At 41.0% G+C, this 17,389-nt stretch overlaps 1 protein-coding gene across 2 annotated transcripts; it reads right to left on the bottom strand.

Annotated features, from left to right (window-relative positions):
• Window positions 1-1,332: 1,332 nt before the first annotated feature.
• Window positions 1,333-13,489, bottom strand: MRPS10 (mitochondrial ribosomal protein S10). 2 transcript variants are annotated; one of them, XM_006069196.3, is made up of 7 exons: window positions 13,346-13,489; window positions 7,604-7,668; window positions 7,444-7,513; window positions 5,378-5,514; window positions 4,304-4,412; window positions 2,669-2,758; window positions 1,333-2,197 (listed from the first exon to the last, which is right to left on the bottom strand). In XM_006069196.3, the coding sequence occupies exons 1-7, from the start codon at window positions 13,451-13,453 to the stop codon at window positions 2,114-2,116; spliced, it is 663 nt and encodes a 220-aa protein (XP_006069258.2). In that variant the 5' UTR covers window positions 13,454-13,489; the 3' UTR covers window positions 1,333-2,113. The 2 variants fall into 2 exon arrangements, with proteins under 2 accessions (XP_006069258.2, XP_006069257.2); XM_006069195.3 differs by having other exon boundaries at window positions 7,444-7,516; window positions 13,346-13,486.
• Between the last annotated feature and the right edge of the window lie 3,900 nt (window positions 13,490-17,389).

The following is a 17,389-nucleotide window of genomic DNA, read 5'->3' as shown; positions in this document are numbered from 1 at the left end:
GCTCATTTAATAATACAGTTTAAGGAAGGAGGAATGGTAGCTGACAAACAGAAATGTGAAGAAAACAGACCGCATTAAAACCACTGCTTTACGTGTTCACTGTGGCATATCTAAGTGGCCAAAGGACATATGAAGTAATTCTCTTTGAAATCAAAACTACTAGGTGCTGAACAAGTTTGAGTCTACCAATAGTTTAAGATAGACCTTAACACTATTTTATATACTATAAAAAGAAACTATACTTCAGAGAAAGCAACAATGAATTCAGGCCTTCACTTCAATAAAAGACCACCTTAATTCATACCTGCCTTCTGGTCCATCCTGACAGCAGGTCTACACTTCTCACTACCTCTCATCACCACCACGAACAGAAAGTGAGACTTGGGCATTAATTCTAATTTTCAGAATGTGCATTTTACTCAGGAGACCCGATTTAAAAGAACAAACAAAACTTTCTCAGTCTGAGAATAAAGAAGTTACCTAGTTTATATCAAGTAGGCTTCAAATATGCCAATTACTTATGTCAAGGAAATACCACTAATTTTAGTTGTGTGTGTAGTTTATCTCTATCTTAAAATGAGACTTTAATATGTAATGTGAAGAGCTAAGTCATCTGGTTTACAGGCTACTTTAGTCTGAAAACAGTTGGAAATGGAAGTATACCTTTAAAGGAAAGCCACCAGATGCGAGAGTGCACAAGTCACCCTACTATAATCACGTGACTGGCACAGTCTGTAATAAAAGCACCAAAAGGGTTAGATGTGGGTCTGTATTTATTTTTAAAGAATCTTTTTATAGTGAAAATGAGCCACAATGGCTGCTTTGTTATGTATATTTACTATTATATTGGTTCTGTTTTATTGATCAGTTCTTAATCCTGAGGCTTATACCTGGGGTAATCACGCTTTATACATTTGTGAATGAGAGTCCACAACTGAGGTGAAAACAGAATGAGGTCTTGGTGGACAAGGCTGTAATTCTTTCTAAGTTAATGACAGTAATATAAGCCTGATACATAAGCAGTGTGCATTCAGAACACGCATACTCGATAGCAGGTCAGGAAAAGAGAACAGGGACTCCAGTTTAAGGGAGGAAAACTGAGAAGTCATAACTACCCCAAAGATGAGAAGGAAACCACAAGACAAGCACCCGATTCTTCTGTAAAAAGGAAATGAGCCAGTCCCTTGGGGCTGATGCACCAGCAGTCTCGGCCCACTGTCATCCTGCCTCTGTCAGAGCTCTTCACCACGATCTAATTTCATGGAAAAGCAGACATCTCCAAACAAAAAGAGTGCTATTCAGCAAAAGAAAGAGGTCTTATCAGCATGGAACTTAATAAGGAAAAGTATTTATTTGTGCCTTGCACAATTTTTGAAAGCCATTATTGCTATTCAATTTTTGGTATTTACTACAGTACTGAGCTAACAAAAGAAAAGCTTACTGAATAAACAAATTACGGGATGAATGAACCAATAATCAATGATTTCTCAAGAGCTCAAATTCCATTACAGTGACCCTTCTAGGCAGCACCAGAGGGGTTCAGCATAAGCCATAAACATGCTTGATCTGCTGCAAAGTACATCCATTTTTAAGAAAGTAATGCTCACATGAGGCAAAACTTGGTGGTCATCATTCCAAACTATCATATGCCAGCCTACGCTAAGGTAAGTATCAAAAACTCGAACTGCTCAATGTTTAATTAACCAAAGGTTCCTTTTAGGTCCCTCAAAAGAAAAAAATGTGTGTGAGGAGTATGTGGAACACTCATTTTTAGATGAATGAAAAGACAGAAATCACAATCAGTATAAACTAATAACTAAACAATAGTGGAATAACAAAATGTCAATTTGACTGTTTTGGCACAGAGTGGTCCAAATGGTTTGCTCATATTTGTTAAAATCAGAACTGAAATACATGAGGCTTACAAAGAACAGATAAAGTGGTTCCTGCACAACAGTCCAGCGTATTGTAAGGTTCTGACCCCCGCGTTCCACTGATCAGGCCATGCGGCCTCAGGAGCGCAGTCGGGCAGACCTGAAGTAGTCCTCATGGGAGGGTCCCTCCGCTTGACACGTTCACTCCATACCCCGGCACAAGTGGTCACTGTGGGACTTTATGACTTGCTGTCTCCTTTTTCCTCTGGTGTTGTTTCCCAGACTGGCTTCTTGATGTGTTCTGGCAACTGTTCTAATCTTGTCTAGAGAGAAAAACAAAATTATAGTATAATGGACTTAACTGAACTCTTCAGCCACAAACTGAATATATTCATTCTCTTCCCTCAAGGCCTCTGACCTTTTTCTTTTACCCCCTCATCTTGTTGCAGGACTTTGAAACAAAGAGAAGGAAACTCAATGGCAGATAAACTCTCACATACATAATCTGCTGCTCCTCAGTGATCTCCAGGGACCACCAATCAATGTGGAACCTGTGTTGAGACAACTGCTGAGAGGAAGGGAGGCATCACAAGTTGCTCTGGGAGGATGTGGGCTGCAGTCTGCTGAGCTGCGCCCCCTGCTCTGGGGGCGCGGGGGACAGGCAGAGAGCCCAACCACTGGGACAAGTCTCCTTCCAGGTCCTCCCCTCCACCGGGGTGGCTGCAATCAGGAGGAAATGTATCCACACAACAATATAGATCTCCCTGTAACTGAGACAGAAATTCAAGCCATACCTTTGTAACTTCCATGGCAACTCCTTCAGGTAAGTTTCGCTGAATATATTCCAAGTAGACATCTGCTGTACTTCCAGTGAGATGTTCTAACTAAAATTTCAAACATGCTATGCTGTTAAAGTAGAAATTTTAAGACTTTTTTTTGGGGGGGGGGGGTAAATCAGCAGTCATTTCTTCATCAGTGAACTCTTCAGAATTCCAATTTATAGGAAAAAAGTGTAGATCCTCTGGGTGAACTGGGGAAACATTACTCCCAAATGCCTTAATGACAGGGCTCCATGAAACCCAGATGGCAAATATGGTATCAAAACAGCACAAGAATGTCACAAAAGAACTCAAAAGCAAACAGAAAACTAAATTATAAGACAGTGTAAGATTTTCTGTATGCTCTATGGCGAGGTGAATAAAATTGTGGATTTTTCTTTTTCATTTAAGGGTAGGGCAATGTCTTAATACAATACCTAGTACAGAGCTTCTCATATAAAAGATGCACAAGCACTTGTTTTAATAACATTTACCAATCATTTATTGTGTGACAAAATAGTCTAAGTGCTTTAGATAAACATCTCATTTAATCCTCACATTAACCTTGAGAGATGAGTCCCGTTATTATTTCCAATTTAAAGATGAAGGACTTAAGTAAGGCACAGGTCGGTCGCACAGCCAGCAAATGCTAGTGCTTGGACTTGGCTGGCGGACCCCGGATCCCATGCTTTTCTCAACCACAGGGCTGTGCTGACCTGGGTGGCTGCACAAATGAATGATAATCAATGAATGAAAAACCTTAATGTTGGCTATCATGGATATGGAGAATTCAGTGAGGATGAGAAAAGAATTATTAGAGCTGTGTGAAAACTTTGCTAGAGTTTCTGAAATATAAGCAAAATTATTCCAATGCTAGCTTAGTGTATAAAAATCAGTCAACATAGGGACTTCAGTCAACATAGGGACTTCACTGGCTGTCCAGTGGTTAAGAATCTGCCTTCCAACACAGGGGATGTGGGTTCGATCCTTGGCACTAAGGTCCCATATGCCACAGGGCAACTCAGACCGCTGCAACTAGAGAGAAGCCTGTGCACCACAGTGAAAGATCCTGCATGCTGCAACTAAGACCTGTCACAGCCAGATAATTAAAAAAAAAAAAAAACTGCCTGCAGTTTCTTATTAAAAATATTAGTCAACATAATGTGCACTCCTGAGTTAAAGTCTAAACTACTTCGAAAAGGGTTTCCTTGGTGGCTCAGACAATAAAGAATCCACCTGCAATGCAGGAGACATAGGTTCAATCCCTCAGTTGGGAAGATCCTCTGGTAGAGGGCATGGCAACCCACTCCAGTATTCTTGCCTAGAGAAACCCATGGACAGAGGAGCCTGGCGGGCTACAGTCCATGGGGTCACAAAGAGTTAGATACAACTCAGCGACTAAGCAAACACACTCTGAAGGATGGCTTTACTTCAATGTTTTTCTATCACGTTTCTTCCATAAACACACAAAAACCACTCATCTTCTCTACAACTATTGGACATGGACTGACTGAAAGGAAGCCCACAGGCCAAGTTAAGGGAAAATTATAATGTGCTCATGTGAAATTTGGGGCATTAAAAAAAAAGCCTGAATATCTGAAATAAACTCACCTCTAAACATCTATAAAGTGTTCTCATTTCATACTGAACTCTGTGCTTCTTGAAAATATGCACTGATTTGAGAAGAGTAAATCGTTCTATTTTCCTTGGAGGTTCATGTCTGGAAAATTAATGGGCAAAGCAACACACTTAAGTGATGTTAAAACCTGAGTCACTGATATCAAAGCATGATTCCACAATCTTGTAGGTCAGGCTCATGCTCAATTATAGGCATTAACTATCATTTACAGACTTCCATTTGTTGAGACTGTCATCTCTAACAACTGCTGCCATAAAGCTCAGGCCAAAATAAACCCACAGACAGCAAGAGGAACATTTGCCACAGACCCAAAAAACAAGCCTTGGCATGCAAGTGCTCGCGCACACACACGCCTCTGGCTTTCACACCGTTGAGGACCTGCACAGACCAAATGTATGAGCTGGGGGAGCAGCACCATGTGTTGGACGCAGCTGTGGTATCTGCTGTGTGCATTACAGACACACTGGTAAGCACAAACTATAGTCTGTTAGGGGAAACGTGCGCGTTCCTTCAGTTTTGTTAGGAGGCAAGACTAGCAAAGCTCCAAATGGGCCTCGTTCAGCATCAGAGAGCAGATGACAAGACAAAGGAGGTAGTTACACTTGACCCTGCAGAGACTTCAAGGCCATATGAAGCTCACTCTGCTCATGCATCAAAGTACTGGGTTGAGTGATGTTTCTTAAGGCAGTTTTAAAACAATGGATATAATAACAAAGATCATCAAATCCAACAGGTCTGAAAAACCGTGTGTTCACCTAATCCACCTCCCTGCCCCATGGAGATTCCAGACACACAGGCTTCTTGGGACTCCTATGTCTATGCCATTTCTAGATAAAGGATTCCTTCATTTTCCTTGTTCACTCATTCTAGTATTTTAAAATTCTGGTAGATGGGAAGGAATGATTCTGCTTAGAATAACAAACCTCAACTCTCTCCATCATGAGTTTCTGTCCCATTTTAAGAGTTCAGACCTAGCTGGGACTGGCACCATTTTCCTGACTATGTTATAGCTGCTAACAGGTCAGATTAAGAAATATCATACTTACACTTTAACAGAGATACCAAGTTCTTTAGCAGCAAGCACTGCAAAATATTCGTAACTGTCCAATACAGCCTTATCATGGCCTTTTACTAAAACTGACAGGCGCTTATATAATGTGTCCGGTTCATCAGAAATGGTTATCTGCAATTTTAAAACCAAGAAGAAAAGCTTCAGCATGGTTCCTCTAATATTTATACTGGAAAATTTAAAATACTATCCTCAACTGAACAAGTTCACAGTTTACTAGTAAGTGGGGAGAAAAACGCATCTTTAAATATCTAGATACGACTACATTCAGACTCCAGAATGACCCTTAAGAATCAGTTATAATACAGTCTGAATCAAAAGGATTTTCAAGCAACCTACAAAATCACCAATGGAACCCTTTAGCTTAAGTTACTGAACCTCAAATACACAACAGGAAAGGACTTAGGGGCTTGTTAATAAAACTAGCCTGGTCAGAAGAACTGGACTGAGTATTAAACTCTCCCATTTCAAGCTGAATCACAACAGGCAAGTCATATACTAACCTCACTGCACTTTAGTTTTCTTATATATAAATAGGACAATACCTGTGCTATAGTTTATGGCATTTCTGCTGGGAACAAGTAAGAAAGCGCAGATTTAAGTGCTTATAAATTATAAACATCATTAAACAAAAGTGAGCTATTGCTACTCATATTCTTTTTATTAGGTCTGTCCATGTTTATTTAGCCTGCCCTAATAGAAAAATGACTCATTTCTAATTAAAATGACTGTACATTTAACTTCTACCTCTTCTACCCTAATACTTAAAGATCTTAAAATAATGGGTTTGACATTTCTGACTTTCTTCCAAGAGGTGAATTACCCTCGCTTCATGCATCCATCAAACCAATAATTTATATTACTAATCCAATGTTTCAGAGTTAAATCACTTTGCCCCTGAAAGTAGATCTACGTACTCATCAGGAAACTAGATAATCACTTGCAAGTACCCCCAAATATGGTTGTTGGAAGAACAGAAAATACTCACATACTATCCGTAAGTGAAGGGACAACAGAGGGGGAGTATGGCCCTAAGATGTGTAATGACTATTCTCTATAGGGTTTTAAAGATATTTTGAATCTGTTACAAGTACTAAAAATCAAAAGATTTCACATAAATATTAGAATTTCATTTCATGTGGAAAATGTAGACCATATGACATCCCTAGGGCTGATTTCCCACATAACACAAGTGGCTACAGCAAGTAGCAGCTGTCTTGCTTAAAAAGGGCACAGGCTGCCTCTGTGGCCACCCCGTCACCTTTCCTTACAGGTCTGGCTCACGCAGGCATCTGGAGGCTCAGCATTTATATATGCTATTAAGTGAAAACACTGAACCAGCAGTCTATTACATATATCACAATTCCATTTTGGTGTGTGTGGTGTGAAAAATGATTATATATAGAGGTCTAGAAGGATTCATACCAAACTGTTAAAGGGGATTATTTTTGAGGGGTGGGACTGCAAACATTTGGTTTGGAACTTGTAAGGATTTTATAAAAACTACAAATAACCCAAAAACTGGGTTGATGGAACCATGACTTTCAATGAAAGGAAACAAGGTTACACGGCTACTCCTGGATTTTGCTTGTGATAATGCTCACTGTGAACAATAAAGCATTGTCCAGGCCCAGACTTACTGTCTTAAAATGAAAATAAAGACTTGAAGGCCACACACACACACACACACACACACACACAAACACACACACAAAGATGCTTCTATACTATAATACCAAGTATGCAACATCACGGATTATGACAACTCTGCACACTGTATTGAGCTAAAAGCAAAAGATTGCTCAATGCCAGTTATCTGGGGTAAATAATTTATTCAATTAGCTCTCACCTTGACAGCCTGAAAGCGACCCTGAGCACTCAGGGACATCAGAGAATACTTTCCTCAGCTCACTGTGCGCCTGCCAGTATTTTAGAACACATTTTTTTTATTCATAAAGTCTTTGGGAAACAGCCTCAAATGAAATAAGGAGGAAAATTTATCGCTAATGTAGCTTCTTATGCCAAGAAATAGGGAGTGCATACCGTAGGCTTGGTCAAATCCTTGGGAACATCAACATGTAGGTTTGAAAACTGTACCCACTTCATACTGGTGCTGCTATGTGTGGAAACAAAGAGAAATCTAAGTAAAACAGCCTAAAAGTCTATTTTCTTATCAATTTAGCAAATCCAATTATATACTTACAGAAGAAAGCCATCATTTTTGGCTATATTGCTCCTAGAACTGCTTACAGAAAAATTCTTTGAACCCTTAAAAAAAAGGGAGATGTGTATTAGAATTGAAGTCAATTTCCAAACCAGTCATTGTTTCCATTAAAACCCAAGAGGATGCTTCAAACAACAGGTTTTCTCTTTATTTTAGATGAAGATATTGGGATAACTGGGGCTTCCCAAATAGCGTAATGGCAAAGAGTCCACCTGCCAATGCAGGAGATCCTTGGGTAGGGAAAATCCCCTGGAGAAGGAAATATCAACCCACTCAAATATTCTTGCCTGGAAAATCCCATGGACAGAGGAGTCTGGCGGGCTACAATTCATGAGGTGACAAAAGAGACACGACATAGGAACTAAACAAACAAAACAAACAATTAGGGTAACTAAACTGTCAAATTAGGGTTCATCGGAAAAAAAAAAGCAGACAATGGTAGAGTTGATAATCAAAAAGGACTCTCAAAATACCACAGACTATATCTTTTAAAGCTCAGGAGCAAGAATTTTTTAAAAACAAGCAATTCTCACATGAATAGCTATGAATTAAATATGTGGATACTAAGGAAGAAAACATGTGACTTAATTTGACCATTATTTCAATATAATACATATTTTACTTAAATATTTTTGAACATTAAGAAAAAGTGCCTTTATAATTTATTGGGCTGGAATAAGAATTCTAAAGCACTCTTGAAGCTTTCAGCCTTTTCCAGCATATTTACTTCTTGCTTTGGCTGGGACAACTAGCTTATAAGTAACTAGCTATAACAACTAGCTTATAAGAAAACTGAAACACACATTGGAATTTACACCCATCTTCTATCACTCCTGTGCCTCATACTGCAACAATCCAGCATTCCCAAATCCTGTATTATCAGCTCCCCCTGGTGGAACAAAACTTCCAGTTGTAGGAAATCTATCTCACTGTATGTAACACAAAATCGGCCACCTGCTTTTTTTTTTTCCTTAAGCTTTCCTGATATTTAAAAGTGCAACCTGAGAAACTAGAAGCTTAACAGATCCTTAAAAACACTTCAAAGTTGAGAATACCAGTTTAGTACAAACAAAATTAAAACAATGGAGGGTCACCTAAGTTGTTAAGAATGCCTACTCATAGCTTATTATCCTTTTCCCTCTCTTTACTGAACAAGGAGGCAAATCAAAACTTTCATAGTCTCCCTTGGATCAAGGGGGAAAAACAAAAAAGAAAGGAAATCAAGCACAGCACCACCAGGTGGTAAGAGGTACAGGCCTTTCTCCACGCATACTCACAGAGAAGACTAACCCCTGTGTTTGTGGGCCAATGAGCCGAGAAGGGAACGGCAAACCACTTCAGTATTCTTGCCTTGAGAACCCCATGAACAGTATGAAAAGGCAAAATGATAGGATACTGAAAGAGAAACTCCCCAGGTCAGTAGGTGCCCAATATGCTACTGGAGATCAGTGGAGAAATAACTCCAGAAAGAATGAAGGGATGGGGCCAAAGCAAAAATAATACCCAGCTGTGGATGTGACTGGTGATAGAAGCAAGGTCCGATGCTGTCAAGAGCAATATTGCATAGGAACCTAGAATGTCAGGTCCATGAATCAAGGCAAATTGGAAGCGGTCAAACAAGAGATGGCAAGAGTGAATGTAGACATTCTAGGAATCAGCGAACTGAAATGGACTGGAATGGGTGAATTTAACTCAGATGACCATTATATCTACTACTGCGGGCAGGAATCCCTCAGAAGAAATGGAGTGGCCATCATGGTCAATAAGAGAGTCCGAAATGCAGTACTTGGATGCAATCTCAAAAACGACAGAAGGATCTCTGTTCATTTCCAAGGCAAACCATTCAATTTCACAGTAATCTAAGTCTATGCCCCAACCAGTAACGATGAAGAAGCTGAAGTGGAACGGTTCTATGAAGACCTACAAGACCTTTTAGAACTAACACCCTAAAAAGATGTCCTTTTCATTATAGGGGACTGGAATGCAAAAGTAGGAAGTCAAGAAACACCTGGAGTAACAGGCAAATTTGGCCTTGGAATACGGAATGAAGCAGGGCAAAGACTAATAGAGTTTTGCCAAGAAAATGCACTGGTCATAACAAACACCCTCTTCCAACAACACAAGAGAAGACTCTACACATGGACATCACCAGATGGTCAACACCGAAATCAGATTGATTATATTCTTTGCAGCCAAAGATGGAGAAGCTCTATACAGTCAGCAAAAACAAGACCAGGAGCTGACTGTGGCTCAGACCATGAACTCCTTATTGCCAAATTCAGACTTAAATTGAAGAAAGTAGGGAAAACCACTAGACCATTCAGGTATGACCTAAATCAAATCCCTTATGATTACACAGTGGAAGTGAGAAATAGATTTAAGGGCCTAGATCTGATAGATCGAGTGCCTGATGAACTATGGAATGAGGTTCATGACATTGTACAGGAGACAGGGATCAAGACCATCACCATGGAAAAGAAATGCAAAAAAGCAAAATGGCTGTCTGAGGAGGCCTTACAAATAGCTGTGAAAAGAAAAGAAGCGAAAAGCAAAGGAGCAAAGGAAAGATATAAACATCTGAATTCAGAGTTCCAAAGAATAGCAAGAAGAGATAAGAAAGCCTTCTTCAGCGATCAATGCAAAGAAATAGAGGAAAACAACAGAATGGGAAAGACGAGAGATCTCTTCAAGAAAATCCGAGATACCAAAGGAACATTTCATGCAAAGATGGGCTTGATAAAGGACAGAAATGGTATGGACCTAACAGAAGCAGAAGATATCAAGAAGAGGTGGCAAGAATACACAGAAGAACTGTACAAAAAAGATCTTCACCATCCCAGATAATCACGATGGTGTGATCACTGACCTAGAGCCAGACATCCTGGAATGTGAAGTCAAGTGGGCCTTAGAAAGCATCACTACGAACAAAGCTAGTGGAGGTGATGGAATTCCAGCTGAGCTATTTTAAATCCTGAAAGATGATGCTGTGAAAGTGCTGCACTCAATATGCCAGCAAATTGGGAAAACTCAGCAGTGGCCACAGGACTGGAAAAGGTCAGTTTTCATTCCAATCCCAAAGAAAGGCAATGCCAAAGAATGCTCAAACTACTGCACAATTGCACTCATCTCACACGCTAGTAAAGTAATGCTCAAAATTCTCCAAGCCAGGCTTCAGCAATATGTGAACTGTGAACTCCCTGATGTTCAAGCTGGTTTTAGAAAAGGCAGAGGAACCAGAGATCAAATTTCCAACATCCGCTGGATCATGGAAAAAGCAAGAGAGTTCCAGAAAAACATCTATTTCTGCTTTATTGACTATGCCAAAGCCTTTGACTGTGTGGATCACAATAAACTGTGGAAAATTCTGAAAGAGATGGGAATACCAGACCACCTGACCTGCCTCTTGAGAAATCTGTATGCAGGTCAGGAAGCAACAGTTAGAACTGGACATGGAACAACAGACTGGTTCCAAACAGGAAAAGGAGTTCGTCAAGGCTGTATACTGTCACCCTGCTTATTTAACTTATATGCAGAGTACATCATGAGAAACGCTGGACTGGAAGAAACACAAGCTGGAATCAAGATTGCCGGGAGAAATATCAATAACCTCAGATATGCAGATGACACCACCCTTATGGCAGAAAGTGAAGAGGAACTCAAAAGCCTCTTGATGAAAGTGAAAGTGGAGAGTGAAAAAGGTGGCTTAAAGCTCAACATTCAGAAAACAAAGATCATGGCATCTGGTCCCACCACTTCATGGGAAATAGATGGGGAAACAGTGGAAACAGTGTCAGACTTTATTTTTCTGGGCTCCAAAATCACTACAGATGGTAACTGCAGCCATGAAATTAAAAGAGGCTTACTCCTTGGAAGGAAAGTTATGTCCAACCTAGATAGCATATTCAAAAGCAGAGACACTACTTTGCCAACAAAGGTCCATCTAGTCAAGGCTATGGTTTTTCCTGTGGTCATGTATGGATGTTAGAGTTGGACTGTGAAGAAGGCTGAGCACCAAAAAATTGATGCTTTTGAACTGTGGTGTTGGAGAAGACTCTTGAGAGTCCCTTGGACTGCAAGGAGATCCAACCAGTGCATTCTGAAGGAGATCAGCCCTGGGATTTCTTTGGAAGGAATGATACTAACGCTGAAACTCCAGTCCTTTGGCCACCTCATGTGAAGAGCTGACTCATTGGAAAAGACTCCGATGCTGGGAGGGATTGGGGGCAGGAGGAGAAGGGGACGACAGAGGATGAGATGGCTGGATGGCATCACTGACTTGATGGACGTGAGTTTGAGTGAACTCCTGGAGTTGGTGATGGACAGGGAGGCCTAGTGTGCTGCGATTCATGGAGTCGGAAGGAGTCGGATACGACTGAGGGACTGATCTGATCTGATCTGAGCCCACAATGCAGTTGTGCTGAAGGACCACAGGTCTAAGGAATATGGCACTTCCTAAGGATCTTCCCATGCTTTTAAAATCTCAACTCTAAAGTGCTCTTATATCCACAAATGAACCTTAAGAAGTTCTTACCTTTTCTTTCCTTTCTTTTTTTGAGGGAGTGGAGCCTCTGCTCTGGGTAAATGTGTCTTAAAAATAATTCAAAATTTCAACCTCTATCGTTACCTGACTTAACGACAGTGGTTCTCAAAGTGTGGTCTAAGGACCCCTGAGGGACTAATGAGACACTTTCAGAGGTGGCTCCCGAGGCTAAACTTATTTTTTTATAATAATAGTAAGATGCTATTTTCAGCTTTCCCACTCTAGTCTCTCATCAAAGTACAGTGAAGTTTTCCAGAGACTGTATGACCTCTGACATAGTAAGAGACTGCAGAAGCAGCTAGAGAAGCTGTTTTCTATTAAGCCAGACATTAAAGAGGTTTGCAAAAACATAAAACATACCACTCCTCTCTCTCAATTTGTTTTGGAAAATCTAGCTGCTTCCCATAAAATCGCTAATTATGTTAACATGTAATGAGTTTATTTGTATTATTTTTAATTAAGGATTTTTAAGATTCTCGTTGTATTTTCTAATAAGCTAAAAAACCGATAGCTTAAAAAACACAAAACCCAAAGCTCTTTGGAGTCCTTAACTATTTTTTTAAAAAAAACTTCTTCTATTGTATGGGGCGTAGCCGATTAACAATGTTATGACAGTTCAGGTAACAGCGAAGGGACGCCGCTATACATACACATGTATAGGAGAGCAGAGGAGTGCTGAAGCCAGGTAAGGACCGCTGCTTGAATTTTTTGCCTTTTCTCCAAAAAATCCAGCAGAGGATAGTTAACCCACTCCTCTGACTTCAGCGACTGTCATCTGAGTCTCAGAAACCTGGGTATCAGGAAGGTATCCCAATCTGATTCCGTGAGAAGCGTCTAAACTCTCAAGCTACCAAATTTTCGCGAGGTGTAGCTTCCTGACTTCTCTGAGCCTATTTCGCAAACGTGAAAGGCGGGGTCTGCAACATTCGCTGCCCAATATCCTTTCCATTTCTGATAGTCTACTCTTCTTTTCGTTCCTGTCTCTGCCCTGACTCATTAACTTCTGTTTTATGCTGAGAGAATTCGAGATAAAATCAGCCCTTTTCTCGCCACCTTCTTCCAAACAGCGGGTCAAGGTGCGAAATAAATATCGCGGAAGCTGGGAAGAATGACACCTGGCAATCAGACGTAATGGTAACTGTCCCTGTTAGGCCGCCTAATCCGCGTAGCGCGCTCCTTACCTGCCAGAGACGCCGGCCCAGGGCCCCAAACACCGCTCGCGCCGCCATCTTGCCGTTCCCGCTCCTCCGGATCGCTTCCGGGGTCACAGAGGCGTCCCCTCTGACCATAGAGTTCCGCAGAAGGAGAGAGTGTATCCTTGTGTTCCGGCACAGGAACAACCATAGAGACGTGATTCCACGCTCCCTTAGAGTGAACACAGCCGGCTTCCTTCAGGTCCTAACCTGGCCCATCCGCCTTCTTATTATAGCTTCAGCTTGTATCTAGGTAGTTACGGAGTTCCGTCAGCGCTTTCCTCTTGAAATCGTTTGTCCTTTGCAGTTCCTGTTTTGTTGGAGGTAAAAATAACCACACGCTTGGAACAAATGTATTGACAGTGGTTATCTCTGAGTTGATGGTTGATGGATAGTTGATTTTTCTATTATAACGGAGCAAAGTGTTTGTGTGCCTGTGGCTCGCAAAAAAAAAAAAAACAACCAGACTGACAGTGGAGTAAGGATTACAAGGAGTAAGGATTTATTACAGAGCGCCAGGCAAGGGAGTATGAGCCAAGCCTCAGATCCAGTCCATGTTTGTCTTTGAGTTAGGGTTTTCTTGTCTGTTTGTTTTTCTAAAGGGGAATAACCAAGAGGCTGGGTTTAATCGTCTTTTGAGTCATAGTTTTGAGAGTCAGAATGTCTCTGGTTTAGGATTCCCTGGTCAGGTGGTCCACGATTTGGGGTCTGATACTCACCTTGCCCTGGAGAAACAATCAGCGTTTGTAACTTAGAGGTGACAGCCGTAACAGCAATAGCCTTGGCAGGCTGCCCAGTGTCCTTTTCAGAATCAAGCTCCCTCTTTCAGTTGTGACATTCAAAGTTGGCTGGTCCCTTTTAGCCAGTGGAGTTTTCCTAGAGCTCTCCAACTCTTGCTGCTTCTAAAGCATCAGTCTCTCTTCTGGGATGGCTCCTCAACCTGCCTCTGCTGCCTTGAACAAGCTGAGTGAAGGTTCTGCAGCAGCTGATGATGGTGACATTACAGCCTGCAAACAACATTTCCCTATGTTACCTAATTGCATCCTCACAAGATGACGTACATTTTATCCGAATTTAATAAGTGAGGAAACAGGCCTCAGAGATGAAATGACTCAGAGTCATATGGTGAATTAGTTACAGCTGAACCAATAACCAGCTTCAACATCCTAGTTCAATGCCTTTTCCACCCCTGCGGCACCCCTGGAGTTGACTCTGTGATAAGGTCCAGTTCTACTTAAGTCTCTAGGATGTGAGGCATAGAGGTCCCTGCTTCCCTATGCTCCTGCAAGAAAGGAGTTTATTTTTTAAGACTGAGATGGCCTTTCCTACTCCTGAAACTGGAAACGTGGGCTCAAAACAGCCTTGGGAACTGGATGCCCTCTCCACCCCTCTGGCCAAATATGGTCTCTTTATGGATGGCCTTTGCTTACAAATTGTGTCTGCTCCCTCAGATTTCTGCCTTGCACCTGACTGCTGCTTGCTGCTTTGGCTCACCAAGTTTCTCAATTCATACTCTAAAATATGGGAATTGGATTTGGTCCCCTTGTTTTCCAGGGCAAAACTGTGTCATCAAACAGACTGTGGCCCTAATAACTTTTGGTTAGGTGCCAGCCCTGTACCAATTAGCTGGGGCAAGGTGGGAGTCATTGTATGGGGCCAACTGGGGTTTCGCCAACAGTGGGGTTGTGGACAGGGTCTTTTGGTATGGTGTGTAGGCATAGACAGTGCAGGTTTTTTGTTTTGACACATTAAAGTTCTTAGTTTATTAGCATGGACAGTGTTCTGAAGCTTGGCCAGTCCATTATAGGTCTCTTCCCTATGGTGACTCAGATGGTAAAGCATCTGTCTACAATGCGGGAGACCTGTGTTCAATCCCTGGGTCAGGAAGATTCCCTGGAGAAGGAAATGGCAACCCATTCCAGTACTCTTGCCTAGAAAATCCCATGGACGGAGGAGCCTGGTGCAGGCTACTGTCCATGGGGTCGCAAAGAGTCTGACATGACTGAGCGACTTTACACTTTCCCTTTCTCTGTGAATTAACCCTTCAAACCTCTGAACTAGTGTAATTGAACAGGAGATCAAGTGATTCTAGATGGTTGATGCAAATCTACCTTGCTTTATATCCAGGAAAAATAAGTGTGTGCATCAAATATTTCTAAATTAAATCATGCTTTGATTGCACCGGTTGTTCTGTTTTAAAAGACAGCCCTTCTCCCTTGATTGTGCTGGTTTCATGGTTATACACTTATCTCCAAACTCATCAGGTTGTACACAATAAATATCTATAGCATTTATGTGTCAAACATGCCTTGAAATAAAGTGGTTGGGAAAAGAAAAAATATCAAGACTGTCAAAAATAAAATTACAGAAGCAGAGGAAGTAATGACCCCAAACAGCCCAAAGAGCGATCCGTGTTGTATGTTAGGGGTGTGTGTTCTGCAGTGTAGATCAAGCATATATGACTGCTTGGCCTTTACACTCAAACAGAAACATTAAACACATCCCTTGAGGGATGGCTGGAGGATAGATTTTTTCAAGATTCTCTCTCATATAAAGAAATAATCAGTCCTTTGGCTCTCTTATACAGGGATATCTGAGACTCAAAAATCTATTATTTAAATAATAAGATATTAATTAATATTAGATTAATAATAATATATTATCCAGTTTCTTAACATGACTTCCTAATTATGTTTTGCTTATGTCAACATTAAAACTCAGCCTCAGTCCCCAGCTGGCTGGCTATGACCAAGGAAGGTAGACTGGAGGTCTGTGGAACTAAGAGTTGACTTAAGGTAAACTCAGAAGAGGTTTTATGTACACATACACACACACACAGATAAGCATACCTGGAAGATTAGAGATAATCAATTTAACAAATAGTTGCTGAGCACCTATTGCCAATTGCTGTGACTATGCGGGTGATGGTGAGATGGTTCAGTAATAGTAATAAACCATGAGCTTGCTCTTCCCACTGGTGGACTTGGATCTGTTCCCAAGACCCTATATGTTTTTTCTAAGTATTAAATTCCTTGGCATGCAGGCAGGAATGATGTCACAGTCCTCTTTATCCACTCAAATCCCCCATGTGTAATACAGCATAGAATAGTGCCTGGTAGATGAGTAATGAATGAAAAACTTAAAATCTTCAGATTGGACACCTGAGCCTCTGGAAGCAGAATTTAAATTTCCAACACTGGCTAAATGCATAGTGTTTGTAAAGGAAGAGCTGTTTTCTTTGGTACAGGACCAGAATTGCCCAAATTAAAAGTATAAAACCCCCAAAGCATGTAGAAGATCAAGGTCTCGAACAGCTATGCCCCACTTAAATCAAGTTCTGTATAAAATCCAGAATTTCAGATTTCTCCCGAACTTTGCTGTTGAGCATTAAAAAGTAAACTCACCTTTTAGAATTTGGAAATTGAGATTAGCCATGCCTATAAATCAGGGTGGGCTGGATTTTGTTGGCGGTTCCTTGTGAGGTAACTCGAGTATTACTGAACTCCCCGAAACAGCACTGTCACTGCTGCGGGTTAGAGACCATCAACCCTTCACATGGCTCATCCACTGCTTGGAGGAGCAGAAATGTTCAGCTTGGCCTCCAGAGTGGGGGTGAGGGCACTTATATGAGCATTAGATCTGATCAACACCCCTCTAAACCGGTCTCTAGAAACCAGCTAATGGTAAATTAGCATTGAGAAGTCACTTCAGCGGCTAAAAAAGAAGGAATGTTAAGCCAAATGAAACTCAAAAAGATAACATTTTATTTTCAGAGCAGCTGATGCAATATTGAATCAGGTTTCCACAAATAAATATGACAGTGTCTATTTGGTTACATCTCTGATGAATGCCTATCTATAAGAACTGTGATAAATTTCTGAGAAGGCTAATGGCTGGAAACTTTTAAGTAAAATTCTCCTGGCTTTCTGAAAAATAGTACTGTGGCAATTAAAAAAAAATGCTCATCACTCAGGGGGAACCAACCTAGAATGCCCTGGTTGTTTTTGTATTTTAAGGAATGCAACTTTTGAG

The sequence above is a fragment of the Bubalus bubalis genome, chromosome 2 (assembly GCF_019923935.1).
Source record: "Bubalus bubalis isolate 160015118507 breed Murrah chromosome 2, NDDB_SH_1, whole genome shotgun sequence".
In the NCBI taxonomy this organism is placed as follows: Eukaryota; Metazoa; Chordata; class Mammalia; order Artiodactyla; family Bovidae; genus Bubalus; species Bubalus bubalis.
Note: the sequence above shows the minus strand (reverse complement) of the source record. Positions and strands in the feature narration are given on the sequence as shown.